At 36.5% G+C, this 27,059-nt stretch overlaps 1 protein-coding gene across 3 annotated transcripts in view; it reads right to left on the bottom strand.

The window, feature by feature from the left end:
• PDE10A (phosphodiesterase 10A) overlaps positions 1-27,059 on the bottom strand; it is a 583,168-nt gene that overhangs the window by 14,480 nt on the left and 541,629 nt on the right. For all 3 annotated transcript variants that reach the window (XM_033404002.2, XM_004278863.3, XM_049695213.1), the window contains one exon: positions 23,708-23,880. In XM_033404002.2, coding sequence (XP_033259893.1) covers positions 23,708-23,880 — 173 coding nt within the window. The remainder of the gene's footprint in view (positions 1-23,707; positions 23,881-27,059) is intronic.

Raw genomic sequence — 27,059 nt, 5'->3', positions numbered from 1 at the left:
GTCGCGTGGGCAGAGTCTCTGATTTAGTGGTGTTCCCTAAAGCAGGTTCCTTTGATGCCAATCACTCTTAAGGTTCTTTCATTTCCCATCAGCCAATTTCGTTTAGCCCATTAGCCTAATTAAATGGTATCTTCTACAACTTTACTATTCATTAAGGACACATGTCAAAAGGGTATCGTGTCTCTACCAGGGAAGCCTAGATAACTTTAAAAACATCAATGAGACTTACATGTACCCATCCTGTGACCCCAAAACAGATGCCATGTGAAGATGCAAATCCCTTAAAATGATCAGGAAACCCCATGGTTTCTTGATGAGGTAGTTTCCTAAGCACTTTGTGGTTTAAAAGAAGATTTATTTCTGGATTTGGGCTTCTAAAGCAACAAGTATATTATCTGTTTGCTCAACAGATAAATTCATTTAAATAGAAATAGAACATGAAAAAAAACCTATTATTTTGTTAACAAATAATTATTTCATGAGATAGAAATAATTCAATCTCATTCAATCTACATTCACACAAAAAAATCAGCATTTATTTCCTTTGGCTAAATATTGTAATAAGCTTTATCTCAAAAGAGATTTCTTATCTCATAAATCTATGAAAAAATGTTAATAGAACTGGAAAGCATGAGGAGCCAACTTTCTCACTGGATATGATTCTGTGGCAGCATTGCTACTGCTAGGGTTGAAAAGTTTATAATCTAGTCATCCTTTAGATTTCGCTATCAAAATTACTTAGACAAAACAATTTAAGAGTATTTTACTGTGAGCCAAACAAGTAAAAAATAAGACAGATAAGAAAATTTGTACCAAATGCCTTTAGTAAATAAAAATTACTCATTTTTTACTCTCCATGACAAATCAGCTAGATGGTCATGGTTTTCCAGAAATATTAACCTGAATTGGAATTGTTTTATTTCTTTCTCTGAGTGGAATATAGACCTAATGGTATAGAGACCGAATTCATAATGCATTCCAATAACCAACTGTGAAAGGGATGGAGTTTATGCCAACTGTGCTCTTGGTATGATCTTGCAAAGTCCCCTGACTAAGAGCACCGCAGTAAGAGCACAGCACAACGCCTCTATCACAGATGGTTCCTACGGGGGTAATTTCTGGGGCGGGGGGGGTGGGGTGGGTTGACTACATTCATTTATTCCAAAAAGTTTTGAATGCCTGTATGTATCAGGCACGGCGAAAATAGTAAACAAAATACGCACTGCTCTTGTAGAACTAATGTTCCAACGGGGAGAAGTAAAAAATAAGGTAAAGATTTTCACTCAACAAGTCTATATAAAAAATATTTTAGGGGACTTCCCTGGTGGTGCAGGGAACATAAGACTCCACGCTCCCAATACAGCGGGCCCGGGTTTGATCCCTGGTCAGGGAACTAGATTCCACATGCATGCCACAACTAAGAGTTCACATGCCGCATCTAAGGAGCCCACGTGCCGCAACTAAGGCCCAGTGCAAACAGACAAACAAATAAATAAATAAATATTTTAAGAGAGGCAAAAATATGAAGATGAGAGAGAGAGTCCAGTAGAGGCGGCAGTGTGCATACAAGTCCTAACATGGGAATAGGTGAGGTGTGCTGGAGGAACAGTGAGAAAGCCAGTCTGGCAGAAACGCAGGAGTGAGGAGGTGCCAGGCCGTTGCTAAGTCTCCAGACAAGACAGGACCAAGTCTGACGGTGAGATGCTGGCAGCTGGGAGTAGAAGAGCGACATGACACACTTTTAAAAAGATCCCTCAGCTCTGCCCAGAGGAGGATGAACTGTAGCATTGTAGGGGGAGGAAGGTTGCTAGGAGGCTGTTTAGGAGAACACACAGCAGTCCAGATGCGCAAGGACGGCAGCTTGAATTAAGGTGACAGTAGTGGAGACAAAGAAAGTAGGAGGGTTCTAGTCGTTAGAGGCAGAGCCGAGTTGAAATACGTTAACATCCACAGGAGTTACAATAAGAGACATCTCTCTCCCTGTCTTTCCCCCCAGCATCATCCCAGACCGGGTCGAGCAACTTAAAACACAGGACCTGTCACAGGTGAGCAGAGGTTCCGACCTGAAAGTGAGCGCCTCTCGCCAGTGCGTACGTCCACCTTCCCAGTGCCAGCCTATTTTAAAATTCTCTTCCCACATCCCACGATCACAGAATCACTGAACTTTACAAAAGGGAGAGAAAAGAAACCACACAGCCTGCAGGATTTCAGGGGAGTTACTGGTGGCCAAAAAGGAAGCCCCAGCTCTCCCCCACTGCCCCCTCATCCCATGCCACAGACTCTGTAAAGTTAGTTAGCCGAGGATACGATGTCCTATTTGAAAAGAAGTAGAACCATGCAGATGAAACATATAAGCAACTTTATAAAAGATTTCAGGTAGCACTGTGAAGATAAACAAAGAATGAATTCTCATACGATTATTATTACAATTACTCACTGTGTGAATAACTGGAATTCAAAAAGACTGAAAGGCTGGCTGGATTTCCACAGTGAGCTGGAAATGTAATACTCAGTACCTCTGATTCTCTACCCTCACTGTTTACTAGGCTCTGACCTCATTGCAACCTCCCACATACCAACTAAGTCTTTAAGTGGGAGAAAAATTTAGAAACATAGTCCAGTTGTAAAACACAGTAACTTTAATACCTACTTCAACACAAGGTTATATCAGCCAGGACCCTGACCTGAAACAGATGACACACCCAGGAGAATTGGAGGATTGACTGAAGGGACTATTCACATGGCCTGGAGGGAAACCAAGGAATAGTAAGGCACTGAGGGCCAGTGAGAGTGGGCAGGTTCCCACCCTGGGCCTGGAGGGACGAAGGACAGCTAGCAAGGGCCTGAGGTCTTGCCCCCAGACGCGGGGACCCACAAGAAAGAAGCGAGGGGAATGAACACGCCAACTCTTCTCTCCTCCTGCCCTCTGATCTCTGGTCAATCCCACCCGTGGCTGAATCCAGATGGAAGCTGGAGGGAGGGCAAGGGAGCTGAGGGACTTGCCCCTGGGGGTCAAAGTGGAAGACAAGCTTAGTGGATCTGGGGGCCAGGAGGAGGCCGCCCAGCACATGGGAGTAGCCCAGAGGGGGAGCTAAAAAGCTGTTGTTCACACGGAAAAATACATTTGAAATTTGAACCATTTAAGTATTAAATTGCACAGAAATAGAAAAATGAATTTAAAGCCAACATTTCTACTAATCTAAGAAAATCTGTGCCATTAGGCTTTGGGGACCCAGCACAAGATTGTCACCAAAACAACAGAAAAAAAAAGAAAACAAATGCACGTCCTGCTTATCTTAGAGTGTGCATATGGAAAGAGCTGATCAAAGACCAGACTTCTATCAGGAGGCGTCTTAATTGTAACTGTTAGAGCAGGTCAGTAAAGTGGCAACAAGTGGTTAAATAAAAAGGAAACCATAAACAAGACCAAAGACAACCCGCATAACGGGAGAAAATATGTACAAATGAAGCAACTGACAAAGGATCAATCTCCAAGATTTACAAGCAGCTCATGCAGCTCAATAACAAAAAAACAAACAACCCAATCCAAAAATGGGCAGAAGACCTAAATAGACATTTCTCCAAAGAAGATATACAGATTGCCAACAGACACACGAAAGAATGTTCAACTTCATTCATCATTAGAGAAATGCAAATCAAAACTACAATGAGATATCATCTCACACCAGTCAGAATGGCCATCATCAAAAAATCTAGAAACAATAAATGCTGGAGAGGGTGTGGAGAAAAGGGAACCCTCTTGCACTGTTGGTGGGAATGTAAATTGATACAGCCACTGTGGAGAACAGTATGGAGGTTCCTTAAAAAACTACAAATAGAACTACCATATGACCCAGCAATCCCACTACTGGGCATATAACCTGAGAAAACCATAATTCAAAAAGAGTCATGTACCAAAATGTTCATTGCAGCTCTATTTACAATAGCCCGGGGATGGAAACAACCTAAATGTCCATCATCGGATGAATGGATAAAGAAGACGTGGCACATATATACAATGGAATATTACTCAGCCATAAAAAGAAACGAAATTGAACTATTTGTAATGAGGTGGATGGGCCTAGAGTCTGTCATACAGAGTGAAGTAAGTCAGAAAGAGAAAGACAAATACCGTATGCTAACACATATATATGGAATTTAAGAAAAAATAATGTCATGAAGAACCTAGGGGTAAGACAGGAATAAAGACACAGACCTACTAGAGAACGGACTTGAGGATATGGGGAGGGGGAAGGGTAAGCTGTGACAAAGCGAGAGAGAGGCATGGACATATATCCACTACCAAACCTAAGGTAGATAGCTAGTGGGAAGCAGCCGCGTGGCACAGGGAGATCAGCTCGGTGCTTTGTGACCGCCTGGAGAGGTGGGATAGGGAGGGTGGGAGGGAGGGAGACGCAAGAGGGAAGAGATATGGGAACATATGTATATGTATAACTGATTCACTTTGTTATAAAGCAGAAACTAACACACCATTGTAAAGCAATTATACTCCAATAAAGATGTTAAAAAAAAAAAAAGCAAGTGCTTGGGGGTATACAAGTGGATGTTTTCCTTAGAAACTGTCATCTAGCCTTATTTTAATCCCTTTATTTTAAAATTAGGTCATACATAGCATGGGAAAAGAGACTAGGTTAAATCCGTTTTCCCTTAAATTATCATTTTAATGATTTTTTTTCTTGTTTTAAAACTTATCCTCAAGGACTTTTAAATCACTGTACTAACTTAAATCATGTCTATAAAAACTACTGTACTTCTCTCATAATATGACCTATTTTGTTAATTTATTAGACATTGAACTGGACTAAGGATGTTGTAGATTCTGAGAATATTATTTGAACAGGTGCAGAACCAAAATCATAGGTAAGATTTCAGAATCTTACTGCTTCCAAAGACACAAACAATAACTCTTTAATATAAACATCAGCATGATATAGTGATGATCTCACTCAGTAAACTTTAAGTTCTCAATTCTTATTTTTGTTGAACCCTGTGTTGCTTTTTGAAAAACACCATTAAGAAGAGAGAAAACGAAATTATCTGTCAATGCAGAATCGGTCTTGAGCAAATGTGTCTCACAGAGGGATTTGCCGTTATTAAAAACTTATTCTAACTTAAAATTTCTTTGCCTAACAGAATGCTTGTGTTAGTCCCAGAGTTGATGACTCTGACCTCCTAACACGGGCAACTCTGTATAACTTTAAATCAAGTGAAGACATCAGTGATTTCACGCTAGAAAGTAGTTTCCCTACATTTCAAGTTCTTCGGCTGAAACATAAACACACACCTAGCAGAACGAGGCCCTCGTACATTTACTACTGCAGGTAAAGACACATCACTGGTGTCACGCTGGCAAAATGCTACAGGAAACTGCATTACGGTCTAAGAATAAAGGAAACCACACGAACAAAGTACAGAGCAGTAGCCGTGTGAAAGTGTACATCTTTTCTAGCTCTGTTTCTGAATTGTTTAAAGAATTGGTCAGGTGTTTAACGTACCCTTTCTTTGATGTGCACCTAAATCTAAATTAAGGAAAGACTTCGGAAGAATGGTGGCAAAGGAATGTCTTTGAAGGGTACAAATATTCCCTGAGATTAAGAGAATAAGCATTTTCATTCATATATTTCCGAAAGCTTTTAAGGATGAAATTCTGCACTTAGTCGATTTTTAAAATACATGTTTGAGGAAGGCAATTCCAACATGAAATACATGGAAATAAAAATTATAAAAGCTACTACTAACTCATATATTTGTCATTTAACATTTAAAAGGATACTTTAACTTGATTTCATAACTTAAAAAACATTTGATCTTTTATAATGTTTGTTAAGTGGTCCTTAGGTAAGACTGTATGTTTTCCTCCATTAAGAAAGATGCTGTAATTCAAGAATAGTGCTCTGATTTCTATGGATGTTCTCTTCAGTTTTTGTCAAAAGGGGACAGCTAGCTGTTTCAGGGAAAAACTAAGCTACCCTTTGCCTTGAGTCCAGAGCTGGTTTCCGAATGTGACATTCATTTTAGTTGTGGTTAACTGTGGTTTGACTGTGGTTAGGGAAAGAGTATTGAAGGACATTTTCAGTGAAGGAATAAATTAGTTTACAATTTCTGTTTCTCTTCTTGGTGCACTTTATTTCTCCTCCTCTCCATCTTTTATGTCACTAGCAAGTCCCCTTTTATAAATTAGATTTAAACTGATCTAATAATTCATTTCTGGGGCCCTAAAATCACTTGGCAGGCTCTGTTATTTAAAAAGTTTAAAGAACATACTCATTACTAAGTGTGAGATATTTGTGAAAATAAAACTGTATGTATGTCTAATATAAAAGTGAGTCACTCAACTGATTTTGAAAGACACATGGCGATGACTTTCATACATATCTGGTCTCTGGTTGCTTCATTTTCAAAATAGAAAATAAGAAAATTACCTAATATTTTCAAGCACAGTTGTGGCTACAATGTCAAGTTCATACAAGACATAATAGTCAATGTTAAGGGAATGTCAAGTTAAGGGGGAGAGGGATAAATTAGGAATTTGGGGTTAACATATATACACTACTATATATAAAATAATCAACAAGGACTTACTGTATAGCACAGGGAGCTATACTCAATATAATACTCTGTGATAAGCTATATGAGAAAAAGAATCTGAAAAAGAATGGATATGTGTATATGTCTAACTGAATCACTTTGCTGCACACCTGAAACTAGCATAACATTGTAAATCAACTATACTCCAATATAAAGTAAAAATTTAATTTAAAATAGTCATAATAGTAAATGTCAAGGGCAGGTGGCAAGGACCAGTGGTAAGGACAAAAGGTAGGGAAGAAGTGTCAGAATATTAGGACTCCCAGCAATGATGAAGAGATCACGTGACATTCAGCTCCAGACCGAGTGGAACAAAGACTGAGAGAGCCATAAAATGAGAGAATGATCTGTGTAAAGTCCAGCTGACCCAAAAGTAAGAGACCAATAAGAGGCCAACACGCCAAGGACGAGGGAGCAGAAAATCACAAAGAGCTTGGGTTCCTGAAAGCATCACTGGGCAGCTGAACTTAAGCCAGCAACTACCTATCTTCAGACTCTTTACAATAGGATAAAAAATAAAACCTTATATTTTGAGACACTAGTCATTAGGATCTATCTTTTGTAAACTAAACGCCTTCCTAACTGATAAAACACTTAATGCACATGCGGCCGTCTGGCTTCATTCAGAATACACTATATCTTTTGATATAAAATGATTATCTGTCATGCTCTAGAGAATACTTGTGGAAAAAAAACCCAGAGAGTTGAGATATCTGACATGATACTGTCCTTTTTCAGAAAGGACTGGATGCCAGGAAGGGCAGATTTCCAGCTTCATCAGGACATGTAAAATATTGGTAAATTACCAGGACGCAAAATGCTACTGAAGATATAATAAGAATATAAGATCACATTATGAAACCTACACTCTTCATTTTTTGTCATTTTGGATTATTTGTTTGCTCGACCAATACTGAACCCTCCTACATGCTCAGCGGCGTCACAGTTACCCGTAGCTCCGGGCCCAACAAGTGGACAAAAGCCTGGAATGTAATTACTTCCATCACGTGACATTCTGTCCTCTGATTATGCTCAACAGGACATTATGCCATGATAATTTATGTCTGAGACAAGAGAGTTTTGAGAGTGAAAGTGAGCACTAATATTAATTATATCAGGACAACAGGTATTAATTGAGAATGAGCCAGACCAACTAGGGAGTCTGGTCACCCTGATTTTAACACAAAAATATCACAAAATAAATAAAGATAATATCAGTACTTTGAGAATTGTTATGAAAAATATTAATCTTAAATATTAATTTTTACCAAATAATTGGTAGGGAAGAAAAAATATCCATCTAAACATTTTTAGGCTTAACATGGATATGCACATGTAACTAAATAAAACGCTCTTGTAAGTACTGTTAACCTCTCTGCTTATGGTTTAGAAATACAGTGATTCTTAATTTAAATAAAGGCTGCACTTCTCTAGATATTAGGTTACTTCACTCTTGGCCAAAGTCTGCCATTGATGTCCTCAGACCAATGGTAGCATCTTTTGTGTTTTAGCATTAATTCCAGGTATAAAGGGAGAGGCCATGTCTGTCATTTATTAACTATCTATTGGAGCAATTACAATTACTGTCTCTAACAATTTTCTTCTAAGAAATATAATCATATATTAAACTACAAAAAGTCGAATACCAGATAAATAATTAATTAAAGGTATAAAACAAACTAAACTAAGTTGGATATTCATGTAAGAGGAGAAGAACATCAGTGGGCTGAAGTAAACGCCTGCACCAGAAAGTGCTGCTGGAACAGGGTCCCGAAAGAGAACAAGAATTCACAATCAAAGAAGGGTACCACACTGTTAAGCAAAGATAGACAGTAAAATAACATAATAAACTTTATTCAAAAGTATATTTCCAGCTTATAGACTGCACATTAACTAACAGATAGAAAACAGCTTTGGAGAAGCATCCTTTTCAAACCATATGCAGAGAACCCCCGGCCACCGTGAATGTGGACCAGCCAGCCCTGGAGGCACCTGCTCCGTGAATGCACCAGCAGAGTCAGGAAAGAGAGCCCTTGTCATGTTTCTTTCGAGCAGAAATTGCTAGAGCAAGAAAACAAGGAGCTAGATGTAAAAACTAGCCTAATTTGGAGACGATATCTGTCCACTTCGTACAGTGCTCAGTGGAGCTATTTCCGCAAACTGCAGCTCTCACTGGAGAAACAGCTGTCAAGTTATAGACGATGCCATGTACAGAACATCTGGAGCAAACCTGTGTCTATGACAGAGGTGGTGGAATACGTACCCTAGTCACAGGGGAAATGATGTCTGTGTTAACTCAAGTGTAGTAAAGGTTCTAGAAAATAGAAAGCAGAAGATAAACATTTCCCACAGCGAGGGCAGCCCTGAGCCTTTGTAAAATGCCCCCGTGGCTGAACTCCATGTCTACCATTTCCTAGGACAACACAGAATGGCTCAAATTACGCAATTTCTTACATACATCATTATGGAATCCTCACAAGAAAATCTATGAAAGGCCAACAAAACCGTGTCAAATGCATGAATACTGAATTCACTAATAATACTAAAATAGATTAAAAGCTGCTCAGTACCATGCAGAATTCTGTGAACTGCTTCTATGAGCTCATCAACTCCTAATCACCTCACAGAAATGAGATTTGCTCTCATTTGGTGAATTAAGGACCATTCTATTTAATTTTTTTTAAAGATTTCATTTAAAGGCCTACTGATATAATTGACATACTCTACCTTGTTTAAGAACAAAACACTTGAAACAAAAGTGTATCATATTTTATCACAGAATCATACTTCTACATTGTACATTTTTGTTGCTCATACTTTAACTTAGGTGTAACTTACATGGAATTAAATGCATGAATTTGAAAGATATAGTTCAATGAGTATGAAAATGTATACAGTCCAACCACCAGACCAGTGATGACAGGGAACATTTTCATGACCCAGACACACCTTCTGCCCTTTCCCGTTCAATATCCCTTATCCAACACCAACACCTGCCAGCCTGAATTCTACCGCAATCACTATTGATTTGTTTGGCCTATTCTAGAATTTGGTAAAAATGTTTCCATAGAGTAGGCACTGTTTTGTTCAACATAATGACTGTGTGATTTCTTCATGATGTTGCATGAATCTGTAGTTTCTAATTTCTTTTATTGCTGAACAGTACAGTATTCCACTGAGTAAGTGCCAGAAACTGTCTATCCATTCACTGCTGTTGGACCTTTGGGCTGCTTCTGGTTTAGATATATGATGAATAATGCTGCCGTGAATATCTGCGTCCAAGCCTTTGTGCGAAAGGCAGAAAAAAAGTGGAAGACAAAACTGGGAACAAAGAACAAGTGCGAAGGATAGAAAACAGTAACAGGTATGGCAGATATTAATGCAACTATATCAAAAATCACTTTAAATGTCAATGATCTAAATACACCAATTAAAAGAGATTATCAGAGTGGATCAGAAAATAAGGCCTGAATATTTGTTGCTTATAAGAAACACGCTTTAACTATAAACAGACATATAGACTAAAAGTAAATGGGTGGAGAATGATATACCAGGCTAACATTATTCACAAGAAAATGGGAGCAGCCAGATTAATTTCAGACAGAACAGACTTCAGAGCAAGGATAGGTATCCGCAATAAAGAGGAACATCTCATAAGAATAAAGGGATCAATTCTCCAGGAAGGTATAATTGTCCTCAACCTGTATTCCCCTAGCGACAGAGCATCAAAATAGGTGAAGCAAAAACTGATCAAAGTTCAAGGAAAAGTATATCAGCTCCACTACTATAGTTGCAGACTTCAACACACCTCTATGAGAACTGGATAGATCCAGCAGGCAGAAAATCAGGCCATATTTGAATCCAATAATTTCATCAATGATACAACTGACATCTGTAGGTTGCTTCATCCAGCAACAGCAGAAGACACATTCTTTCCAAACTCAAATGGAACATTCACCAAGACAGACCATGTTCCAGACCATAAAATACACTTTTTAACAAACTTAAAAGAACAGAAACCATACAATGTATGTTCTTAGATAACAGTGAAATTAACTAGATATCAATAACAGAAAAATAGCTGGAAAACCCTCAAATACTTAGAGATTAAAAAACACTTCTGAATAACACATGGGCCATAGAAGAAACAAGAGAAATTTTAAAATATTTGTAACTAAACATAAATGAGGACACAGCTTAACAAAATCTGTGGGATGTAGTGAAAGCAGTGTTTAGAAGGAAATTTACAGCATTAAATGCATATAAGAGAAAAGAAGAAAGATGTAAAATTAAAAATCTAAGGTTCCACGTCAGGAAACTAGAAAAAGAAGAACACGTTAAATCCAAATATGCAGACGAAAAGAAACGGTAAGAATTAGAGCAGAAATCAATGAAATTGAAAACAGCAAATCAACAGAGAAAATAAACCAAACTAAAAGCTGGCTCTTTGAAAAGATCCGTAAAAGCAATAAGCCTGTTGCCAGTCTAACTAAGGAAAAAAGAGAATACAAATTACTAATGTCAGAAATGAAAAAGGGGACGTCACTACAGATCTCATGGACATTCAAAGGATAATGAAGGAGTACTATAAACAACTCTACGCCCACAACTTTGGTCACCTAGATAATATGAATCAATTTCTTAAAGGATGCAATCTTCCAAAACTTACACAAGAAGAAATAGACAATCCAAACGGGTCTGTATCTATTTAAGAAATTTAGTCAATAATTAATAACCTTCCAAAACAGAAATCACCAGGCCCAGATGGGTTCAGACAGCATATCCTACCAAACAAACTGAACTCACCCTGCTCCGATGGCTTGGGTGTTAGTTCACGGCAGCTGCGACCGCAAACAGGATCAAATCATGCAGGTTTTGATTCCGGGTAATGCTGCAGTGGAAGAGCTCAACTGCTCTTCAGTACGGTCATTGTGACTCTCTCAACTTCCCTTCTCCATGAGACCTCGCGTTATTCAGGGCTGGAGAATCTCACTCCACCCGTTCATCCCCAGAAGCAGAAAGTGGGATCCCTGGAGTTTCTCTTCCTGGCAGTGAACCCAGCCCTTCCCGCAGGACTGTGACGGCTGATCAGGGTTAGAACATCAGGGAGGCCAGGACCGGGCAGGGGTGAGGCAGGAGTCTCCTTACCCGCTTACTCCCCACCCAGGGCGGGAGATGAGTGTCTGGGGTCGGAGGGATTGTGGGCCGGGGTGAGGAAGCAGTGGGGATGGGCGTGACAGTGAAGCCAAACAGGCGCACAGCGGGGGCCACCCCACCCCCAGGAAGCCCCGTGAAGTCTCTAGGCCTGGCCAGGCTCTTGCCTTCCCAAACTCAAGACTATTTGCTCCCGGGGTCAGTTGGGCTCTTTTGATTGCAGAAGACAAAAACTCACTTAAGCTTCTGTATTAGTTTGCTAGGGTTGCCGTAACAAAGTACCACAAACTGGGTGGCTTAAATGACAGAAATTTATTGTCTCACGGTTTTAGAGGCCAGAAGTCCAAATCAAGGTGTTGGCAGGGTTGGTTCCTTCTGAGGGCCATGAGGGAAGGATCTTTTCCAGGCTCCTCTTGTTGGCTGGCAGATGGCCATCTTCTCCCTGTGTCTTCACATGGTCTCCCCACTGACACATCTCTGTCCAAATTTCTTCCAAGGATATCAGTCATGTTGGGTTACGGCCCACCCACATGGCCTAATTTTACCTTAATCACCTCTATAAAGGCCCTATCTCCAAATACTGTCGCATTCTGGGAACCTGGACTTCAACATACGAATCTGTGGGGCGACACAATTCATCCCATAAGAGTTTTCTAGAACACAAGTTTATTTTAATGTGTTGTAGAGTTATTTAGTTGACGCATCCACCTCCCTGTTAGACTGGAAGGACCAGGACAGCAGGGCCAGGGGATGTCTGGCTCTTTGCTGCACACCCAGCACTCGCCCTAGGCTTGGCACTGAAAGGTACCGAATCTGTAGCTGTGGAATTGGGTGTCTCCCTTGGTGTCTCTGCTCCCTTCTCCCATTACTTACTGGCCGATCCCTCAAGAGCCTCCGACACAACACACTCACATGTCAGACAGTACACTTCACATACTGTATTTCACTTGATAGCATCTGTACTAACATACTTAATCTCCTTTAAAGTAAGTCAAATTTTTCTTAAATAAATTGAAAAGGAAATTTTTTCATGTAATTTCTACTTGGATTATTTGTCTTATTATTGAGTTGTAAGAGTTATATAAGACTGCTATCAAACACAAATATTGAGAATATTTTCTCACATTCTGTGGCTTGTCTTTTCATTTCCTTAAAAGCTGTTTTGAAAATCATAAGTTTTTAATATGATGAAGACGATCTATCATTTGTTTGTCTCTTTGAAGGTTAGTGCTTTTCTGTTTTGTTTTTTCCAGCTTTATTGAGGCATGACTGACCAAAAACAGTTGTATATATTTAGGTTGTACACGTGGTTATTTGATATATGTATATATTGTTAAATGATTACCACAATTAAGTTAATTAACACATCCATTACCTTACACAGTTACCTTTTGTGTGTGTGTGTGTGTGTGTGTGTGTGTGTGTGTGTGTGGTGTGAGAACACTTAGGATCCACTCACTTAGCAAATTTCAAGGGTACAGTACAGTGTTACTAACTGTAATCACCATGCTGTACCTTAGATCCCCAGAACTTATTAATCTCATAACTGAGAGTTTGTACCCTTTGATGGACATCTCTGAAGGTTAATGCTTTTTGTGTGCTAAGGAATCTTTGCCTATGCAAGGTCATGAAGACTTTCTCCTGTGTTTTGTTCTAAAAATGTTATAATTTTAGCTTCTACATTTAAGTCTATCATCCATCTGAAACCTCCGTAATTAAAAAGCAATGTTGAAATGACTATCCTTTCCCTAGTTGAATTATCTCGGCCCCTTGGCTGAAAATCAACAGGCTACATAGAATGGGTCTTCTGTAATCTGTCCCCATTTGTCTACCCTAACACCAATACACCCAGTCTTGATTACTGTTACTTTATAGTAAGTCTTGAAATCAGATAGTATAAGTCCTCCAATTTGTCTCTGCTTTGTCAAAATTGCCTTGACTATTCTAGGTCTTTTGTATTTCTAGATAAATTTGAGGTCAGTGTGTCACTTTCTACAAAAAGTAGCCTGTGGATATTCTGACTAGAATTGCAGTTTTGGAGGAATGTTTGTAGAGAATCGATAGCAATATTGAGTGTTGCAATTCATAATCAGAAACATCTCTCCAGTCGTTTAGTATTCTTTATTTCTCTCAGGAAATGCTATGTATTTTATCATTTGCTAAATTTATTTTTAAATGATTTTATATCATTTGTTAAATTTATTTTTTAAGAGACTTTATATCATTTGTTAAATTTATTTCTTAAATGACATTGCAAATGGAATTGCTTTAATTTGAATTTCCAATTAATATTCATATATAAACTAAATTAATTTTTAAATGTATCCTGTGAACTTGCTAAAGTCACTTATTAATTCTAGTAGATTTTTTTGGAGATTCCTGAGGGATTTTTTAGTAGATGGCATGTGATTTAAAAATAAAGACAGATTTACTTTTTCCTTTCTAACTTTATTTGTTGATTTATTTACTTATTTTCAGTATAATGCACTGGCTATGATCATATGGTGTTTCTTTTTTGTTCCATTACTGTGAATTATATTAATTAGCAAATGGTTAAACCACTTTTCTATCCCTGAGATAAAATCCATTCGTTATATTGTCTTTTGAATATGTGACTGAATTTGTTATACTTTGTTATGAATTGGATCTATGTCCATAAGGAATACAGATCTTTATTTTTTCATGGAAAGGCATTTTCTTTTAAGTATAGCAGTGCATACATGTCAATCAATATAGATCTTTAATTTACTGTTTTTGTAATGTGTTCGTCAGCTTTTGGTATCAGTACTATTCAGGCTTCATAAAATAAAGTGGTAAGTAGTAGTCTCATTTTCAGTAACATTTTGTGTAAGATTGATATTATTTCTTCCATAAACGTCTGATAGAATTCACAAGTGAAACTATGAGGTCCTGGAGAATTTTCTGTTTAAGGATAGAATTTCTTTAAGGGGATATTCAGATTTTCTGTTTCATCTTGGTTCATGTACAGTAAGTTGTAATTTTCAAGGAATTATTCCATTTTTAACTGTTTCAAATTAGCATAAAATTACTTATAATAATCTCTTACTGCCTCTTTTTGCCCATATTCTGTAACAATATCCTCTCTGTTACTCTTAGTATTGGTGATCGGTATTTTCTCCTTTTTCCTTACTTAGTCCTGCTGGGGGTTTATACATTTTAGTAATATTTTCATGGCACCGACTACTGGCATCATTGGTTTTCTCTGTTGTTTGCTGCTCTCCGTTTTATTGCTCTGCTCCTCTCTTGATTATTCATTTCAAGTTAGGGTTTAATTTACTCTTCTTTTTCTAGCTGCTTAAGGTGTCATCTTAAAACACTGACTAACACAGGCATTTAAAAATAAACTTCTAGCTGAATCCTACAAATTGTGATAGTTTGTTTTCCCTATCATTCAGTTTGAAATATTCTCTTATTTCCTTTGTTATTTCTTCTTTGATACATGAGTTATTTAGAGGTGTGTTGTTTAATTTCCACATACGTAGGGCTTTTCTACATAGGTTATTGTGATTTTTATTTCCATCACAATAAAAAATATTCTATGAATCCGATCTTTTGAAATTTATTGAGATTTATTTTAGGTACCAGCACACAGTCTAGCTTATAAATATTCCATGTGCAGTTGAAAAGAATGTGTAGTCATTTTTTAGTGTTCAGCGTATATAAAATAGGTTATGTTGACAGTGCTGATTTTTCCTTTGCCTTAGATTTTTATGTACTTGCTCTATAAATTACTTAAAGAAAAATGTAAAACTCTTGAACTATGGTTTTGTTTAGTTTCCTTTTCTGTTCTGTGAGATTTTCCTTCATGTGTTTTGCAGCTCTGTTAATTAGGTGCGTGCGCACATTTTGCAGTGTTATTTCTCTCTATGCGTTGACCCTTCTGTCATGGTGAATTATCCCTCTTACTGGCTCACAGTATTCTGCCTTCAAAACGACTTCGTTTGATACTACTACAGCCACGCAGCTTTTTTAAGGTGTCTGCATGGTATATCTTCTCTCATCATTTTACTTTCAACCTATCTGAGTCTTCCTATTTAGAGTGTGTATTTCTTATATAACATATAATTAAGTCTTGTTATTTTATCAAGTCTGATAATTTTTGGTTTTCAATTGAGGTATTAATCCATTTACATTTAATTGTTAGTTTGATTGGGTTCAAGTCTACTGTCTTCATATTTGCTTTCCGTTGGCTGCATTGTGGGCTAATAAAATGTACTTTTTATTATTCGTTTTTCCTTTCTTTAAAAAAAGCTATACTTTTATTTTTTCATGGTTTCTATACATTACAATATACATACTTATAACACACACATAAATTTAATATTGTTCCACTTAGCACTTCACTCTCACCCTTCACAAACATAAGAACCTTATAACGCTATAATTCTAGGTACCCCTCATTCTTTGTGCGATTGTTTTCATATATTTAATCTCTACATATGCTATAAACCTCACCTTAGTACAATTATTATTTTTGCTTTAATCACTCGTTTATCTTATAAAAAATTAGAAGATATATATGAGAATTCATACGTCATATTCTCTTTTGGATCCTTTTCTAAGGATCCAAAGTAGCACCCTTAGAAACAAAACAAAAAGTAAGCAAATACCCGAAGTACTTGGAAATTAGGAAACTCCTTTAAATTAACCTCTACATCAATGAGGAAATGGAAACAGAAATGAAAATTATCTAAAAACTAAGAAAAAGAAGAATGCTTCATCAAAAACTTGCAGGGTACAGTTCAATTAGTAGTCAGATAATAATACATATATATGTTTTGTTATGAAATTTGAGAAATAAGAAAAGGAACAACTAAGGTACAAAGAAGGTATAAAAATAAAAGTTAAAATGAATGAAAGAGGGCTTCCCTGGTGGCGCAGTGGTTGGGAGTCCGCCTGCCGATGCAGGGGACGCGGGTTCGTGCCCCGGTCTGGGAGGATCCCGCATGCTGCGGACAGGCTGGGCCCGTGGGCCGTGGCCACTGGGCCTGAGCGTCCGGAGCCTGTGCTCCGTGGCGGGAGGGGCTGCAGCAGGGAGAGGCCCGTGTACCGAAAAAAAAAAAAAAAAATTAATGAAAGAGCAAACACACAAGAAAGAAATGATAAATTTTTAAAAAGTTTGTAAAAAAGGAATAATTAAAATGAAAGGACAAATTTGATTAAGAAACAAAGGGAGAAATAAAAATATTGAAAATTAGATAACTACAGATATAGTAAGATAAATAAATTTTAAGTGAGAATAATTTGTGTAAATATTTTATGTGAATTTGAAAGTCTAAAGGAAAAATGATTTTCTAGCAAAATAAGTTGACCAAGAGGTGAAATAAAATGGAAAAACCAAAACAATTACCTCAAACCACAAAAGACATTAAAAAGTTTGTTAAAGATCTTCCATTAAAAAAATGTGCCAGACTGTAATGGTTTTACAAATAAATATAATTTAAGCTTCCTCAAATGGATATCTTTAGTTATTTAAACCCTTCTAGACCAGAGAGAAATTTAATTTCATAACTATCATAATCTTAATAGCAAATTATGATACCATACAGAAAAACAACTACATGTCAATTAATGGATTCGACATAAACTTGCTAAAAAAAAAAAAAAAGCAAAAATTGATTTCCTTAGTATATTAAAAAAGTAATTCCATGGGAAACTAGAGTACAAGGAACTCAGTGGTAGCACAAAATTAGGAAATTTAAAAATCTATTAATAAAATAAGACATCAATAACAGAGAAATTAGGAAAATCATATTATCACTGAAATCTGAATATGAATTTGATAAAATTCCTAATAAAAAGTAATATAAACAAGAAATGAAGAAAAAAACTCATACCAGATGAAAATAATTTTCCAAAAAAATCACATAAAAAATTAAAATCTAAAATCACTACAATTAAAATCAAACACATATTAGATATACTTGCTTTTTCACCATAATCCAATACTGTTTTGTAGGTTCTAATTATACAGTCAGATGAGAAAGCAAAATAGGTATCAATATCAGAAAAGTGGAACGAATGATATTTAACTGTAGATGATGTGAAAGTATGCCTAGAAAATCCAAGAGATTAATATTTTCAACTGACACAGAAAACATAATAAAATTGCTAGAAAACACATTTTTAGAGTTCTAGTCATGACGGAATAAATTCTGAACAAAATTTAAAAACAACTCATTGAAGGCAATTGAGTACGTAATAGTAGGCAGAAACTGAAAGGAGTTCAAAACCTTTGGGCATAATCCACATTTATTAGCTTTTCTGCTAAGGTTATGGCTCAGTTGGGGTATGAGACATTTAGAGGCCCCCAAAAAGTCACAGTATGGTGGAGAGGTTAGCATCTGGGCTGTCAGAGCACATGGAATTTGAGGAGAAAAATCCTGGACAGGAGAGAGCCACAAAGGCGATAGTCCCCAAATATGCATTCATATTCTCCTCAAATCCTTGGCTGGACCTAAGGACCAAGGCCAAAACAGAAACAGAACCACACAAAAAATGCTTAAGGCACATATCCATAAATTTAGGATAATCCATGAGAAATTTAACTGGCCACTAGAATAAAAGTCAATTATCTTCAGAGAAGGATAACAGGATCCAGAAAGATAACAGAGAATACATATTATCCACAACGTAGCATATAAATTAAAAAATTACTAGACATCTAAAGAAAAAGAAAAATGTGTTCCATGACTCAGAAAAAAAAAAAAGTCAACAAAAAAAGACCCACAGAGGACTCAGTTAGTGGAAATGAAGACAAGCATTGTTAAGTAACTGATAGATATACTAAAGAACCTCAGGAAAATATATACTTGGATACAATGGGTGAAGAGACAGGAATTTTAAAAGAGACATAGAAGCTATAAAAATGAACCCCAAATAAATCTCAGAACTGACAAACGCAATATATAAAATAAATCACTGGATGGAATGGACAACAGATTGGAGAGAACATTAGAAAGGATCATTGAAATTAAAGGCGAATCATACCAAATTACCCAGGGAGGCCCAGGGAGGAAAAATGACTGAAAAAACAGTTCAGAGCCCTAATAACCTGTAAGACAGTATTAAGTGATCTATCACATGCGTAATTAGAGTTGCAGAAGAAAAATGACGGGTTGACAGAAAAAAATATTTGAAGAAAAATGGTTAAAACTTTACTACGTTTTCCTGTAATCAGCAGCCCAGAGACCCAGAAACCTCAGAGGAACTCAAGAAGGACAAGTACAAGGGGACACTGAGGCACATTATAAACAGAGTGCTGAAAAACGAAGGATATAGAGAACATCTTAAATAAAAAGACATGCTACATACAGGAGAATAACAATAAGCATGACTGCTGACTTCTCATCAGGGAAAAAAGAAAAAGATGGAGGTCAGAAGACAACCGAATAACATTTTAAAAATGCTGAAAGAAAGCCTGTCAACTCAAAATCCTAAATCCAGCAAAAATATCTTGGAAAAGTGAAACCAAAATAAAGGCGATAAACTAAGGCTGAAAGAATCTGCTGTCTGGACTGAGGTAAAATAATTACCAGACGAAAATCTGGATCTACACAAATGAATGCAAAGCATTGGAAATGGTATATATATGAGAAAATATGACAGATTATCTTTTTCTTTGTAAAAAATTCTTTAATGATCTATTAACTATTTAATTTAAAGTATTAGCAACCTTGGTGGTGTATACAACATATGTAGCAGTATAATATTTAACAACAACAGCATAAAAGACAAAACTGGGCATAACTGGATTCTGTCTTTTTAAGGTTGTTACATTGTACAGAAATGGAGTAATATTAATTCAAGGTGGACTGAAAAATGCAGATTCATGTAAACTCAAGAGCAACCACTTGAAAACATACAAGCGTAACAATAAAAACCAATAGAAGATATAGAACACAGCAACAAAGGAAACATTTCATTAACTCCAGTGAAGACAGGAAAGGAAGGACAAAGAACAAAGGGTTAAAGAGAAAACAAACAAGATAATGAGACAAACATAAATATAATTACATAATATAACATAAAAAACATAATATAAATAAATTATAATTATTATAAAAATAAAGGCAAACGAACTGACAGTCCTAAAGGAAGCAGCCACTGAACGTCTCAACTACTGCTGATTACAAGACACATTTAAAATATAAGGATGCAGATAGGGTAACAGTAAAGGATTGGAGAAGAATATGACATGCCAATAAGTAAGCATTAGAAAGCTGGTGTGGCTATTAGACACAGAAAACTTTAAGGCAAGAAGTATTAACAGAATAAAAAGAGAATTTCATAGTGACAAGAGGATAAATCATAGAGAAGACATAACAAATACACAAATGTATAAGCACCTAATAACAAAGTTTCTAAAAACATGAAGCAAAATTGAGAAATATATAAAAATTCATAACTTTTTTATACTGGAAATTGTATTTCCATTAAAAACTGGAAAAAACACATTCACAAGTGATAACATTTATAACGTGACCAGTATAATTTAACTAAAAAAAGATAGGATCTGTGTAAATAAACTATATAAAATGTTATCCAAAACTAAAAAGTCATGTCAATGCTTTTGGATGAGAAGCCAATATACTCTCATTTACAAGTGAAGAAATAAATGCGATATAACCGCAATCAAAATCCCAATGTGGATATTTTTAATTGAAAACAAACACGATAAAATATTCTTTTTCTTTTTTAAGTATTCACTATGAAGGAAATAAAGGGTCATGATGTCTATAATCTACAAGGAAGTGGCACAGTCAAAAAATAAAGGCAAAAAATACGTTAAAATGTTAATAATTCTTGAATGTGGGTATGAGTATACATTTTAGTATAATTTCTACTTTTCTTAAGTTTGAAATTTTCCTTATAAAAATGTAAAAAATGCATTTACTAAGTAACAATTTCCATGAAGTTTTCGGAAAGTAAATGAAAGATGAAGATTATTTTACCAGGTATGTATGATAAATTTCAACATAGTTACAATAATCAAAACAGTATGATCACAGTCGAGGATTAGATAATTAACAATTACATGGCTTAAGGAGTCCAAAGAAGTATTTGAGTTTATATGAAACTTCAATTCAGCGGAAGAAAATAGATTGTTAATTAAATGGTATTGATTCAACCCATCAGGAAGAAATAAAGTTATGTTCATAAAAGTATAACTCCAGAAGCATTAATATGCAAAGAAAATTTTAAGTACAATTTATATTACTTTGAGGATAGGGGAGGGCTTCATAAGCAAGACGGGAAACCAGATTTGATAAAAACAAATGAAAGATTTGGCTTCATAAAATTAAATTTCTTTGTATTTAAAATAAAATCTAAATAAAACTTTTGAAAAGCACCTAAGAAAATGTTTGTAACATACAACAGAGAAAATGTTAACATCCTTAACAAAAATATAGAATGCAAACTGATTTATAAAAAAAGTAAAGAATTCAACAAAAATTACACAAAAGTTGTGAACAAACAGAAGTAGGAACAAAGTCAACAAACATGAAAAGATCTTTAATGCAGGGAGTTGTCAGAGCATGGCATACTTAAAGAGAAACAGTTTTCACCCTATGTGAGGAGAAGTGTGAATTTCTACCGTCCTTTTAGAAAATTTAACATGTATCTACATTTCTAGCACCGTATGCAATGTGATATATATTTTTAAAGGACAGTAGATGACTTTGTAAGAGTTTACTGCAGAATTATTTATGGTGCAAAATTCTAGAAACATCTTATCAACAGGAGGAAGGTTTGGTGAGCCTTTAGCTAGTCCTCCATACTACGTGATGCCACATAACTCTTAAGAACAGGCAAGCATCTGGTATACCGTCGGCCCTGCTCATCTGTGGGTCCTGCATCCGCAGAGTCAACCGACCTCGGATCCTGTACTATGTTGCTTGAATCTGTACAGGCGGAACCTACGGACACGAGGGCCGAGGGCCGACGAAGGGATTTAGGGACTTGAACATCCCCTGATTTTGTTATGCGGGTGGTGTCCTGGAACACATTCTCTGTGGATACCGAGGAAGGCCTGTAATCATGTTTTTGTTTAAAGATGTATGTTTGTGCATATAAACAGCTTAGAATAAACAGAGGAGAATGCATGGTTCTATTGGTTCTGCAGAACAGGACCCAGCGGACCCCCGGGTCTCTCATCCGCTCTGTGCCGACGGAAGAGTGACCCTATTCATCGTCCAGGGCCATTTTATACAAGGGACGTAATACCCATATTCTGGTACCTGCAGGGGCTCTGGGAACGAACACCTACGGACGACTCTATTATTGTTTTTCTTGTATATACCTGCACTCTTTGAATTCTTAAAACAAATATGCAACACCTTTAAAGTTATTTAATCATCATAACTATACAGTATACACCACTAACATGTACATATGCATTAAGCACCAAGTATAATATTACTTGCAATTAGATTTTTAAATTTTCTATTTTATAAGAATATCATTATTGTAATCATTTTGCTAAAATCATATGCAAGAAACTTGTTACTACTTACATGACTCTTAATTTATAACTTAAAAACAATGTATACACATAGTTTTCAGCAAGCCAAAGGATACCTTAACCCAGCGCATATTTCTCCAGTCTTACCATTGCCATAAGAAAGAGAACCGTGGACAAACTCCCATTTCTACAGACATGAAGACTTTAAATCACACGCATCCCTTGGGCTGCAGGCAGAAGAGGGTGTGTTGTCCTGCATGACACTGACCCTTCTGCCAACCCTGGGAGGGTGCTGGCAATGTGTCCAGACTGCCCTCTGTAAAATTAAGATGTCTATTTTTTTCCTCAAAGAAGGTTCCCCATAAAAACTCTGATGATCATATTCTTGACGAGGTCAACTTTATTTATTATGTATCTGTCTCTAGTCATTTGTAGACCTCATGTGTTGTGTTTGGGGTACCTGAGTGAACTGCTTCTAAGAACTGAAAGCAGATTTCTCTAGAAAGAAATGTTATGATCAGTACCTTAATGGATCACAGAGGAGGTACTCAAAGCATCCGAGCAAAAAAGAACAGATTCAACTTCACCAAGACTAGGATGAACCAATAAACAAGCGTCCCCAAATCTAAAGATAAAGACGGCATCACTTAAGATGGACCTAGTCAGACGTGGAAACAGCAAAAGGAAAGTCCTACAAAGAAAAGCTGGTGGTAACCACCTACACACCGGCAAGGCCAAGAGGGGTTTTAGCCAGTGGACTGAGCTCTAATGGACAGATGGGTGGACAGGTGCACGATGAAAACACGTGATACATTTCTGAAACCAGCGGGCAAGTCACGCCTTCTCAGAAAAAAAGGAATCAAACTACCTTAGCCTGATGCATTAGAACATTTAAGGAATCTCATTCTCTCTGTTCTGACCTCATGTTCAAACCAACCTTGGATTGCCACTTGGCTTCCTGAAGGATTGTGACCACGCTGAATGCCAATATTCTGATGCTTATAACTAGAATGTATGCTTGCAGATCAATAAAATGGAATTCAGGTTTTATAGATCAATCGCATTGGCTTGGTTAATAAGATCTGGATTCTGATGAATCCATTTTCATTTGCTTTTGAGTCTGTGAGGTCAATGACCAAACGCTGGACTGTGATAAATTCAAGGAGAGGCCTCTTGGAAAATGACTTCCCTTTAAAAGTACCCATTCCTATGTGACCAGTTTCAATTCTAATTCATGTTTTAGTGACCTTCACAATACATTGTCAGCAATCTTGTCAAAACGAAATATCCAAAGTAAATATAAAGTGCACATAAAACAAACAAAAAAACCCACATAAATTCTTTTTACATTTCTTTTTTCAAATATAAATTTATGCCAAATTACATTTTTGTTTTTAAATATAAATTTATTCCAAATGACACTTCCTGGGCTAATAAACTTTCAAAAATTATTTTTACCTATGTGATTGATTATTAAGGTTTAGCGATCCGGTCTGGTACATCTCTTCCAACTGTTTCCTGTTTCCAAAGTATAACGCAAGGTCTGTGGCAATGATGGCTTTGCGGATGATCTCAAGCACCTGTTCATATTCGCTGGAGCTCAGGGTGGAGAAGATATTGTGCCCCTCCAACTAGGGAAAAAATACAAATAAACACCACCAATAACAAGCACAAGCTCCAATCTAATGACATTTTCAGTTACTTGAAACAACAGTCAGTCAATGGCATTTGGTCAGGACAGGTTTTGGGGGAACAAAAGGATAGTTTGAAATGACTAATGAAATTAATGTTTTGGTTTCTCTTCACGATACAACAATGAAGCTACCACTTCAATGAACTATTTAAACTACGTAACATTTCCCACCATAAAATCCCAGTGATTTAAATATACACCTAGTTTTGGGATATTTCTAGTAAGGAATTAAAGGACTGGAATATGCAAAATATTTAAGTAAAAGACTTTTCCTTTTAAACTAATTAAGAACTTCGGTAAGTTTCACATTATACTGGAAATTAATGGGCTTAAAAAGTCATCTATATATTTGTCCACTTCCGCAAGCCTCATGATTAATAAACTATTTTCTCTGTATCATAGAAGAAAATGTCCCAGGACCTGAACATAAAATTTAGGCATATTAAAAACTCTCCCTACAGGCAAGAATGCTTTTACATAAAGCACAAATCCCTGAGGTGCAAAAACTGTAAGGCCATCCTGTCTTCTGTCCTCATGGGAGATGGACCCAGCAGATCATCACCCTAAACAAGACCAAACACTGGTCATTTGAATTCTGTTTTCTCATAATTATTCTTCTGTATATGAATCTTTTAAAAACTTTTTACAATAATTTCTTCCTCAGGATTTTAAGTTTTATTTGTAGTTGAGGTTAAAACGGGTCATTTTTGTTCAAACAAAAAAAGGTAGATATTCAATTTGTGGGTTCATCAATTATCTTTTAATGATTCATTAGTCAACACAGTTGTACTATAAACTGATTTTTAATTGTTCCCGCTTGTCTTAAGCTACATATATTGACTGATAAATTACATGACACACTTGAAATTATTAAAATACATTTCTTTACAAAATCAGACATCTCACTAAGATATTGTCTGCTTCCTATTACTCTGAAATAAGGTTGAATGTGCCACATTTATTTTCAGTTATCAGAATCTTCCTGTATTATTTACTTTTAAGGTATTATATTTATATTTAAATTATCCTATGATAAATGGAGTTAGTTCTAGTTGGTTCTTTTTCAGACAATGATAATAGTAAGGACATGTTTGTAGAATGCTCTAAGGTTATAAAGCACTTTCAAACACACGATTGCACTTTCAAATTATAAAATTTAAATGAATCTTTGATATCTAATTGAAATGAAGTATTTGCTGAAGCATTAACAACATTTTTATTTGACTAAAGAAAAACTGCAGTACTTATATAAACTGGTTATTTCAGTAATTTTTAGTAATGTAATCTCACTTGAAGCAGCCTTCATAAATACAATACGGCCAAAGAGGTGGACATGATAAGGACAGGACTTCAGCTCAACACAAGGAAGAACCAGCTAAATGTTCAGAGTTACCAGGTGAACTATGCATGGGATGCTGTTTGTGGAAACATTCAAAACACAGGCTGGTTTGTAACTGATGGGAGACAAGGGGTGGGGATTTAGTCACTGGGAAGGTAATTAACTTCCAAGCCCCTTTCAACCTCAACTCTAAACTTGTATTGTACAAAGTTACAAGAAAGAAATCTTGACTCTGACTTGTGCTAAGAAAGCTGCTTTGCTTTGATCATAACTCAAGTGAAGCAGCTGGCCTCTGCTTCAGCACTTAATGCTCTGTGACCTGGGCTCCCCCCTCATACACATGTTCCACATTGGATGTGTTTGGCTGGTACTCACGCACACATCTGCTCTTGGCAGGTCGTCTGAAGAGGAATCACGTGTGATATATATTTATATGATTTACTCTATCACCAACAAACTATTAAATTATAGCACATAAAATATTCTCACATACTGTTGGATTTTACGTTTTAACCTCTCTAAAATAGGGACTTCTTAGCCTGGGTTCTATAAATTCTCTTGGGGACCACAGAGCAATGAACTCACTACAACTGTATATAGTACGTTGAGTGTGGCATCCATAAACACATGTTTTCATCAGATTCTCAAAAGTGTCCACGACCTAAGACAAAGTAAGACCCGTTTTAAAGGATCTGTATATTCTGCTGGCTATTTCAGATTCATTATTTCTTTTTTCTTTACTTTTTGATATTAAAGGGAAACTAGGTCGAAAAGTTCAGCAGTGAACCTTTATAATGAACAGCTGGACTACTTCCTTCAACATTTTACAAGAGTAAAGGGAATAAGTGATAAAAAAAACAATAAATGGCCCCTTCCTTTCAAGAGAATATAGTATATATTTATCAACACTTTGCTCCTACCAAAACAAAAGACAATAAGGGAGATACAGCAACCAAGCACAGCAGATAAACGCTGAAAATGCTTTGAAAGCTCCAATTTCACATTCGTTAACAACCTAATAAAACCTCACAAAATAATAAGATGCTTTTATATACCAACTGATTAGTTTATTATAACTAATATTCCAGGTTACGCTGTTTAAAGTTTATATTAATTCAAGGCAGTTGATCCCATGTTGTATCAATCAAGCATAAAATAACAAGCATTTTATACCCAGCAATGTTTCTAAAGTCCCAAAATAGGTAAGGAGCATATAATTCTTACCTCTGTGAAAGCTTACGAGTGGGCTCTGTTTGTAAAGGCTCAGCTGCTTAAGTAGCTGAGATTTGTGAGATATGTACGAGAGAATAGAAACAACGCTGAAACGGTCCTGATGCTGAGAGACTTATCGGGGACACACTTTAAGGTCTTTAAGGCGGATGGTCCTTAAGGTCCCTCCTAACTCTCAAACATGATGGGTCTAAGGATTCTCAGCGTTCTGATTCACTGTTAGAGCACTGCTTTCTTGCCACAGCTGTATCTTTCCCACCACAAAATGAGGAATGTGTGTCTCATTGAGCAGATATTCAGTCTGTAGCGTCTCACTTTGGGTAAGGATATTAGTAGCTACTATATCCAAGGTCCTAAACAACGTAAGTTCATTTTTTTTAAGGCGTTCGCTGTTCAGTGGTACACAAAAAATAGAGTAGCATGGTCCCCACGAATGAGGTAAGTGAAGACCATGGGAGCACATGGGACCCTCTTCTCGGTGGCGACATGAATTCTGAAGGACCGGTGGAGGAATAGAGGAGGCATGAGACCCTGAGCGTTCGCTGGAA

This window comes from Orcinus orca, chromosome 12 (genome assembly GCF_937001465.1).
Source record: "Orcinus orca chromosome 12, mOrcOrc1.1, whole genome shotgun sequence".
In the NCBI taxonomy this organism is placed as follows: domain Eukaryota; kingdom Metazoa; phylum Chordata; class Mammalia; order Artiodactyla; family Delphinidae; genus Orcinus; species Orcinus orca.
The sequence above is the reverse complement of the archived record's forward strand: the minus strand, read 5'-3'. Positions and strand labels throughout refer to the sequence as shown.